Below are 9,530 nucleotides of genomic sequence, written 5' to 3' on the forward strand. Positions count from 1 at the left end.
CCTATTAGATACAAAATCGAAAGATAAAAAATAGTTATGTCCATTTTTTTAAGTTTAATGATCAATTAAACATGGATATGAAAGTTAAAATGACTAAAATCATAATTTAACATAAAACAAAAAATTATAATTAGAAAATGAATACATAAAAACAAATTGTCAAGCGATGCCATTTGTTACACTGGCATATAGTTAAAAAAAAAAAAAAAAAAAAACAAAAGAATATAGTTAGTTACACTGGGGGAGCTAGAGGGAATCATGGTAATAGAGAAAATTTAAATTTAAAATCGAGAAAGCTTTTGGTTTATTTCTTTCAACTCTCTTCATCCACAAGAATGTTAGACTCATTGCCAACGCCGAGATCCATAAGAGACGCCATATCATCCTCGAGTGGTATCGGCACGGGCGAATCCTGAGAATGTAAGCAAGTTTAGTTTCAGGTGGCTATTAGATTACTTGCGGGTTTTCAAAAGTGAATATGGGGCCAAACCTGTTCTTGAAGATACAACTTAAGCTTGATACATTTCAGTTTGAAAAAGCTTTCACAAAGCATCTTTAACTTGCCAACCTAGAAGGAACAGGGGTCATTTAGAGGTGAAACTAAGCAACACGAAGCAGAAAAACAGTATGTTAGAAGGCAAGAACAGTAACTGAAGTAGTGGGTGGTAATTTCTTTGTCAATGGTGGCTTCTCACCAATTGATGCTCCCACGCACTTTAGAGTGATTGCTGGATAAATTTATCAGACAACCATTCAGGAGAGGTTCTAAAATGTCAAATATTTAAAAGTTCAAGATTCACTCATAGTCATACATATGAGGCCAGAAGCCAGTTTCTGGGGTCCAGCAGGTCCGACTGACAATCTGTTATCTTCAATCCCATGAAAACTCTTAAGCTCTTCAAACCTGATGCATACGTCTATCAGCATCAGCAGCAACATGAATAAACAGAAATTGTCGTCTGGCCTATGGCGAGGGGTAAGTTCGTGCACTTTCTAATCTTTTGTTATTCAAAATATGGAAAGATACACCACATCTCATAGAAATAATTAAGTTTTAATCGAATGCAGGTACCTAGGATGTAGCCTTAATGTTTCCTCAGGATTGCTATCCAACTTTGACATAACCATGCGTACGTAGCTGCAGAAAATAGATGGCAAGGTTTTACGCAACAAAACTACTAGTTCTGCTATGACCTCTGCCAAACACACACCGACACACATGCCCCCATCGCCACAAGTAAATCTTAATAATGGCAAAGCATGAAACCACGGATCATAGCAATAAACGTTTAAAGTTAAGAAGTAAGAGAAGGATCGAAGTCACTGAATAAACTGGCCTTTCTATTCTACTAATAAATGACAAAAAGACAGCTACTTACCCTGAAATTTATAACATTGCATGAATGATAAGTTCTTAAAAGGATATGATTTTTCTTCCATCGAATGAATCAAAGGATATTTGAAGACTCTAGTCGTCCGTCATTAGAATGCTTAAACATTGCAAAATTCAAAGCCTCTCAATGGTGTGCTCTTTCCGATGTTTTCTCTTCCAATTCACCTAGTATGATTTTCTCCTTTGTAGTTTTGTCCTATGTTTTATATTCTATTTTTTGTTTCTCTCTTTCATTCATTTGGGAGTTTGTATCCTTGAATAATGTTATTCCTTTTCCTCCATCAATGAAAGTTCGTCTACTGTTAAAAAAAAATAATAGAATATGATTTTTCTTGATAATAACTTGACATCTTAAAAGAGAACTTGATAAATGACCACAGTCATCAAGGCCAGATCACAAAGAAAGGTCTCTTTGAACAGTTCATCACCCTTCCATCTGTCTTCCCAATGATTCTTTTTCCATTTCCAACCTTGAAAGCATAGACTGATTCTATTGAACTTTTAAAAGATTACCGCCAAGTGGTCTGAGCATAGGATATGTCATGAACTAGTGATGCATTTAAAGAAACAATTTCATATGTCACAAAGAAACAATTTCATCCAATGACATGAAATTACAAAAAATGGGAGGAAACTAATAATGCACACGAAATAGACAAGCAGTAAGCACAAAAAATATTAATTTCCATACCGTATTTCAGAGTCTCTTCTTTCACGAGGAGTTACCTATAAAATATGAGGTAAAGTCCTCGGGTTAACAACAATGTAATGATAAGGAAAAGAAAAAGGACTTCAAATGCTAACAAACCACCTCACTCCCATTTATTATTTGAACTTTAGACAATCGTGCAATTAAAACATATCTGGGAATCCCACCCCTTCCAGGATCAGCTATTAGATTCTCTGAGAGCCTGATGTCCTTGAAGGAAAAAGAAAATGAATAAATAACACTATGGAGAGAAGTGAACGACAAAGAACAATGTTATTATTTTTTAATTCAACTGTATTCATCAATAAAAATTTTTAAAAAAATTAATTCAACTATAACAACTATCCTTGTATTGTTAATAATATATGAAGTATCCAAAAGTTAAATCTTCTTCAATAATTGCACAGCTCGATCAAGAATTGAAATTACCAATAACTTCAATTCGAAAAGGAATAAAAGATAGTGCATATATATTGAAATCTTACAATCAACTGAGGGAATGAGTTTAAACAGTCGATGGAGGCAAAATCCTCGATGTTGTTGCCTCCTGAAGTATATAGAGAAACAAAAGAAATCAGAGAACTAACTAACACAATCTATAAAGAGATATCAATTGTTAAAGAGCCTTGATGATCTACCAAGAAGGAGGCATCGCAAATTTTGGAATGGAAAATTGTCTCCCGGTGATTCAACACCTCCAAATAACTCGTTCAATTCATACAAGCAAGGATAAAATATACGGCTCAATTTGTTGTTATTCAACTGAATCTGCTCCAAGCTGATAGCATAGTCAAAGGTTCCAAATATGGTGAAATAAGCTTAGGGTTCATCAACCGCCAATTATCCCAATAGAAGAAAGAACAAAATAAAAGACGATACCTTCTTAATTGACAAAGTTTCAAGATTTCATTCCATTCAGCTATACGGTTATTTTCAAGATTCAAAAGTCGCAGAAGATTAAATCCTTGGACCATAGGGGATGACACAGGCTGAAAAACAGATCTCAACAGAAACACAGATTTACAGTCAAAAGAGTGACAAAGTTGCATAGAACTAAGTGAACTGTATCAATTATAAACTGATTAATTGACTTTATAAATCCTTCTCTTATTCTGGGGGACCTTTTTGTAATCCCCGCTCTTTGGGGTTTTGGCTTCTTTTTTTTTATTTCATCTTATCAATGAAATATTTATTTCTCTTAAAAATGAAAATAAAAAAATTCTTCCCTTATTTGATTCATTCCTGCACCTCACAGACATTGAAAGACTACAACATTATTTCAAGCTTAAGAATATTCATTGATTCGCCAACGTGAGCATAGTTCAGCGGTAATTGGCATGTACTCCTTTCCTCGAGGTCGGAATCCCCATATCTTCAAGTTGTTGTACTTAAAAAAAAAAGAAAAAAAAAAGGAATACTCATTGATTCATCTTGAATCCAGACTATTTACCAAACAAATAAAGTCAAGAGGCTACTTGTCGTCACTTTCCATTTTCAACGAGTTTGCAGAAGAATCTTTCTACACGGAGCATCTAAATTTGGTCTAATTACTCAGATGGGGACTCCATAGATGAGAAGTCCAGTGTTATGTCCTATCTACTTCATCATCTTAACAAAATCAATATTGCATTAATTGAGTCATCTATTCTCTTTATTAAAGACCAATGCATCTTCAGCATAATTCTCCAGATCTTGTAAGAGATATTCAACTCTTTCACAAAACTTGTTCTCTGAATTGAGTCTGAAAGTGTTTTACACAATTCAATCGCCCCTTTATAAAAACAGGAGCTTAACAATTATATCTTTTGTAACCTCAATAACAATTATTCATAAGGAAACTTACTCAGCAACTGTAACTATGCTTACTGTTCAAATGCTGTTGTCCACTTCCACAAATGGGAAACCTCACCATTAATACTTCCTTATTCATCCATCCTTAGTTCCTTGAGAGCATATTCTTTATCGGGTCTAAATATAAATGGACTTCTATTAACTCCCTTACTATCCTTTCTAGTAGAAAAGTCACTTATTTCCCCTTTTTCAAGACTTTAGAAGGGATGTCAAACCAAAAATAAACAAATGAAATCAATCATTAATGCAAGACAACTGCAACAAGAGACTAAATTATTATTTTTTCTTCCAACAACTACGAAATTTAAGGATCTCAAATCAATACCGTTATTGCGCTTATATTATTTCCCATCAGATGTAGTTCTTCAATTGCTGGCAGTGATTGCTTAAGTATTTCAACCTGTCATACAAAATTACACTCCAGATATAATTTGAACATAGAAAGGGTAAGGAAAAAAAATATACATATATCTCCCTCTCTCTCCATGATGCTAACAACTAACCTGCATCCAAATTATGCCAGTATTGTTTAGAACTAAAATACGAATGTGTTTCAGTTGTAGGGGCCCAGAGATATCACGTGACAATAAGTTGTTTGATAAGATGAGGGATGTAAGAGCTTGTAGCTGGTCACAAATGATGCTAATATCCTGCAGTAATAGATGGAATTGACAATAAGACAACGATATTCATGACCACCAAACTGCCAACAAACAAAGCAATTACAATTTGGAAAACAACAGAAATATGCTTTCGTTCTTTCTTTCTTTCTATCTTTTTTATTTCTTTGATGGAAGTAGATTGAAATGATTGTCCAGCAGGGTATCCAAACTACCAACAGTGCACGATAGTGACCAAACCTCAAAGACATTTAAGTCTACAACTCACCACTTTGGCCCTTGGGAAAGGGCATATATGCGATGTACTAATTGACTTTATAAAACCACATATAAAAAACTAACAGACAACCCTCACCTTAATAAAAAACTAACAGACAACCCTCACCTTTTGAGCGAAACAGAGTACAACGAGTCCTACCAAATCTTAACCCTAAAGCTGTAAACAACCGATCAACCTAAATAAACCCGACCAAAGTATTCACTGAAAAAATAAAAAAGACCGATGGTGAAATCTAATACTGCTGGCAGTAATAATATTGAAAAGCAGTTAATTGCAAGTTAATCCGTACATATTCAGTGTGAGTACCTTAAAAGGGTGAACAAGAATGGTTTTCTTCAAAACGTACCTTCCAATCTGATAGCAAATTTCCAGTTAAGTCAAGCTGCTTTAGATCTGAAATGAAGACATTACACATGAGACAAATATGATCACAATAGGATTTTAAATAGCAACAGGACAAGAGGATATTTAGATATTATTTTGCAATTTACAAAAGGTTGTTCCAATTGTCTTGAATGGAAGAAACCAAACAATTACCAAAATAATGATAATGATAAGTGAAAGCAAACACCAAGAGGATATCAAATCCCAGATTTCTGCATCAAATATTCTGTCATTCCTTTCCTCCCATACCACCTAAAGACTTGTATAGCATTTAACCAAATCACTCTAGCCCTATCTTTTGAACAAATGGCCAGACATGTTGATCAACATTGTCCTTTGAACTGGAAGGGGACACACAAGAGGGGCCAAAAAGGGAATTGCTTTATATTTTTTTAAAAAAATCTTTAAAGAGATAAAAAAAAAAGATAAGATAGGAAATCTACTTGCTAAATAAAATAGTTATACATCATTGATCAAAAACCTCTTATCAAAAAAAAAATCTGATCAAAAACCAAATCACCATACAAATATTATGACAATAGTTCATATTCTTTCAGAAGTTTCAAGGTAGAAGTCTCATAATTGTTAAAATATAAATAAATCAGGCTTTAGTTATCCCTTCGTTTCTCAGAAAGTCCAAATGAAGGTTCGAAAGGATGGCCTTTTGAACAATGCATATCCTTCTCAGTATAAAGACGGTCTAGTTATTTCCAACTAAATCTCTCAAAAACACAAGAATATAAAGAACCCTCTTTTTATAAGAAACAATTTCAATGATAGAATGAAACAAACAAAAATGGAGAAAATCCTACAATAATAATGTTACAAAAAGCTCCCCAATTAGTGCAATAGTATGTCAAGCTATAGATACCAAAAAAAACGATTCTCCCTAAAGCCCATCAAGATTATCCCACAAAATAACAGCTAACAATCTCTCCACTCCCTGAAATATTGTATTCTTTCTTCCTAACAACTCCGAAGAAAGCTCTAATAAAGTTCATCAAAAGAAGCTTGGCCTCAAATTTTAAAGAGCAGACATCAATCTCCCTGAAAGGAAGGTTCCTTTGGCAGGCTGGGTTCTTTGGGATTTTATGGGGGATTTGGTTGGAAAGAAACCATAGAATCTTTAAGGGGTGAAAAGAAAGTAGGAGTCTGTTTGAGACCTCGTAAGATTTAATGTCACTTTATGGGGTCTGCTTCGAATTTATTTTGTAATAATCAGTTAGGTCATATTCTTTTGGATTGGAAACTCTTTCTCTAGGCTGACTTCCTTCTTCAGGGATGTTGTTTTTGTATGTCCTTGTATTTCTGTTTTGATTTCATTTTTCTCAATGAAAAGTTCGGTTTCTTATCCCAAAAAAAAAAGAAAACACTGCTTAGCTCCAAACATCCGAGTATAGTCTATTGCTACTCTGGTTTTTTTTTTTTAGTTCATATTGTTACTCTGGTTTAATACAATGTTTCTTATCCAAAAAAATGACCGAGAAAAAATACACAAGGTGCACGTCTGCATAGAAACAGCAACTTAAAAATCAACAAGGTATTTGAATCAGTTGAGAAGATAAATGTAAATTACATTGTGGGCAAGAAACTTACTTGGCAACACAGAGCCAATTTGACATGGGTTTCCAAGAGAGCTCACACCCATATAAGACAAGGATACACTAGTTAATTCCTCAAAACGACTAAGCTTGTCTTTAATAATATCTTTACCCACAAATTGAATAGATACACGCTTGTCACTAGCTGAGAGCACATACATTTCATCTGCAAGAGAGAAATTAGCAATGCAGGACAACCCATATCCAATAACTTTAAGCAACCGAGGAATTATATAAAATAAACCCGTGGCTCTTATGTAAATGTTGACAGGTAGTTAAGTACAACAACTGATTACGCATTGAACAATAGTGCACTTTGTTCTTAGTAAACGTACATTAATTAGCATATCGGAAGCATACAGTACAAGACATGCAGCATAAAGTAGCAAATTAAACATAATTTTAATGGGGGATATATCTCAATTTGGAACAGCAAGACAGACACATGGAGTACCGTAGTAAAAAAATGAATGCAGTTATTCCAGTAAAACTGTCAAAGTTAAAAATACATATTGAGTTTAAGAAGTAAGATTACATAGACCACATCACCCTGCCATGCTAGCAGCAGCTAGACATAGATTGATCGTGCAGATACATACCCTCTTCTTCTTTGGTAGAGTCGCCTCTATATCTGAGCTCCAATGCTTGAAGCAGCGAAATGCCGAAACTCAGATTTTGGACTCGAACAAAAGAACCAGATCGTTCTGACTTCGCCTCGAAATATCGAACTCCATTGATGGAGCCATCATGCTTGCCATTGTTGTCGTCCCAGTCCACTCCAATCCAGGCTCCTGAATATCCTTCCAAGGTTCCCACGAAAGCCACAGTTCCAGTACGTCGGGGATCACCGACAAAGTGGACTCGCTGGCCCAGCGTGATCTCGGACTTAAGTTGAATTGAGTCTTGCATCTTTCTCTCCTCTTACGTGGAGGTAGAAGAACGTAACAGAATTGGATCGTTTAAAAGATCTTCATTTCATAATCTTCCATATCCATCCGTATAGGTAAATTTATCGGGCTAGGTCAACCCACAAACCTGAAAAATCGAAATTTAGTAAGGAACAAACACCACCCAAAAAAAATAAATAAATAGTAATAGATCAATCGAGGGTTCAACTCCACACACAATCCAATCCAGTATAACATTTTATTAAATGATACCTTCCTGGGTTTCAACTTTGAAGAAGTATCCATTATGCATCTTTTGCTCTCAAATCACAGGCATACGTTTGTTAGTGAGTACCCGGGAATCGGCCAAATGAGTCATTTTCACTGCAACAGCATGCAGATGTTGGCTGAGGCCTGAGGGAGATGGGCAGAAACAAATCAACAGTAAAGAAAGAGAACACAGATAAAAATGAAGGCGCTATGGAAACTAACATTTAACTGTTCACTGCCAGAGCTGCTTGCCTGCCAGAGCTGCTTGCCTGCCAGTCAACGATAAATACCAGAACCAACACCGTTCCTACGACAGTCGAACCAATTTCGAATCGACCAAAACAACTGAACCGAACCGATGGATTGTTGGTAGGAGTGTTGGATTGAGTCGGATTAGAGGTATTTTTTGAACGAACCCGAATATATGTGAAAACTGATTGGTCTAAAATCGACGTTCAATCTAACCCAAAATTTTCGAATCAGGTCGGTTGTTTTATCAAATTATTCATTTTCTTTTCTCCCATATATTTTTCTAACCTTAAAGTACAACATGGTTCACGAAGAATAATCAAAATCTCTAAATGAAAAGTTGCTCCTATTTTATACAACTATGTCACAAAAATATAAAACAAATAACTGACCCGCGACGACGACAACGGGCTGCAACAAGAGAGATGGACGGCGATGGAAGTTGCAGCCGACGGCGACGGAGCTATGAAGGCTGGCCACGGAGAGCTTGAATGAGGGAAGAAAATGGAGGAGAGAAAGTTGAGTGGAAGCGAGATTCAAAATCAAAAGGTGGAGAGTTCTAACCTATAATTAACCACTAGGATTAAAATTAATGGAGGGTTGATATTGAAGATAAATTTTTTTTGATATATTTATAATTTAAAATATATAAATTATTATTATATATATATATAAATAAAGGTATTACCGGGTTGGGTCGGGTCAACCCGAAAATTTGGAGGTCGAACCCGATAGATGGGCTAGTGGTCTGCTCGATTTAAACCATTCATCAAATTTAACTTATTGGGTTAGTTTATACAATTTAAATTGGACCCATCGAATATAGTCTATCTTTTTTATGTCCAAACCATGAGTTTTTTTGTTTCAAGTACAATAACTATAGGATTCAATATGTACTCACTCACGAGTTTAGTTAGTTTTGTCGGTCTTAATCTGCACGGCTAATCAATACTTGAATACAACTTCAATCTCGACTAATTATAAAGTTTATTTAATCAATATTGGAATACAATTATTTAGAGTATACCAATTTGCTCAAGTCCTTTCAGGTCGATGCCTTGGCATGAGCTGAGCTAGTTTCCTCCGTTATATTATTGTGCAGATGATCCGAGCCGACCTAAAGTCGCATTCAAGGGCAACACGTCACGTTTTACGGGCGGTCGGACGACCGTTAGCCCTATGTCGGGACTTCTGTCAGATCCAATCTCTATAAATAGAGATTTTTGCTCTCAATACAAGGTATGCGAATCCATTTGCATTCATTGAGTTAGATCGGATAAGAGCTA

At 35.3% G+C, this 9,530-nt stretch overlaps 1 protein-coding gene across 2 annotated transcripts; it reads right to left on the minus strand.

Annotated features, from left to right (window-relative positions):
• Positions 1 to 105: 105 nt before the first annotated feature.
• PFI (tubulin folding cofactor E / Pfifferling (PFI)) lies at positions 106 to 8,330 on the minus strand. Of its 2 annotated transcripts, XM_022296786.2 has the most exons (17): positions 8,218 to 8,330; positions 7,999 to 8,139; positions 7,438 to 7,873; positions 6,834 to 7,004; positions 5,200 to 5,246; positions 4,457 to 4,603; positions 4,279 to 4,353; positions 2,982 to 3,091; positions 2,741 to 2,880; positions 2,588 to 2,649; positions 2,205 to 2,312; positions 2,085 to 2,119; positions 1,073 to 1,138; positions 813 to 904; positions 652 to 728; positions 491 to 568; positions 106 to 412 (listed from the first exon to the last, which is right to left on the minus strand). In XM_022296786.2, exons 3-17 carry the CDS (start codon positions 7,745 to 7,747, stop codon positions 314 to 316), a joined length of 1,617 nt encoding a protein of 538 aa, XP_022152478.1. In that variant the 5' UTR covers positions 7,748 to 7,873; positions 7,999 to 8,139; positions 8,218 to 8,330; the 3' UTR covers positions 106 to 313. The 2 variants fall into 2 exon arrangements, with proteins under 2 accessions (XP_022152478.1, XP_022152477.1); XM_022296785.2 differs by lacking the exon at positions 8,218 to 8,330 and having other exon boundaries at positions 7,999 to 8,188.
• Positions 8,331 to 9,530: the final 1,200 nt, after the last annotated feature.

This window comes from Momordica charantia (genome assembly GCF_013281855.1).
Source record: "Momordica charantia cultivar OHB3-1 chromosome 4 unlocalized genomic scaffold, Mcharantia_2.0 BLBB01000004.1, whole genome shotgun sequence".
Taxonomy (NCBI): domain Eukaryota; kingdom Viridiplantae; phylum Streptophyta; class Magnoliopsida; order Cucurbitales; family Cucurbitaceae; genus Momordica; species Momordica charantia.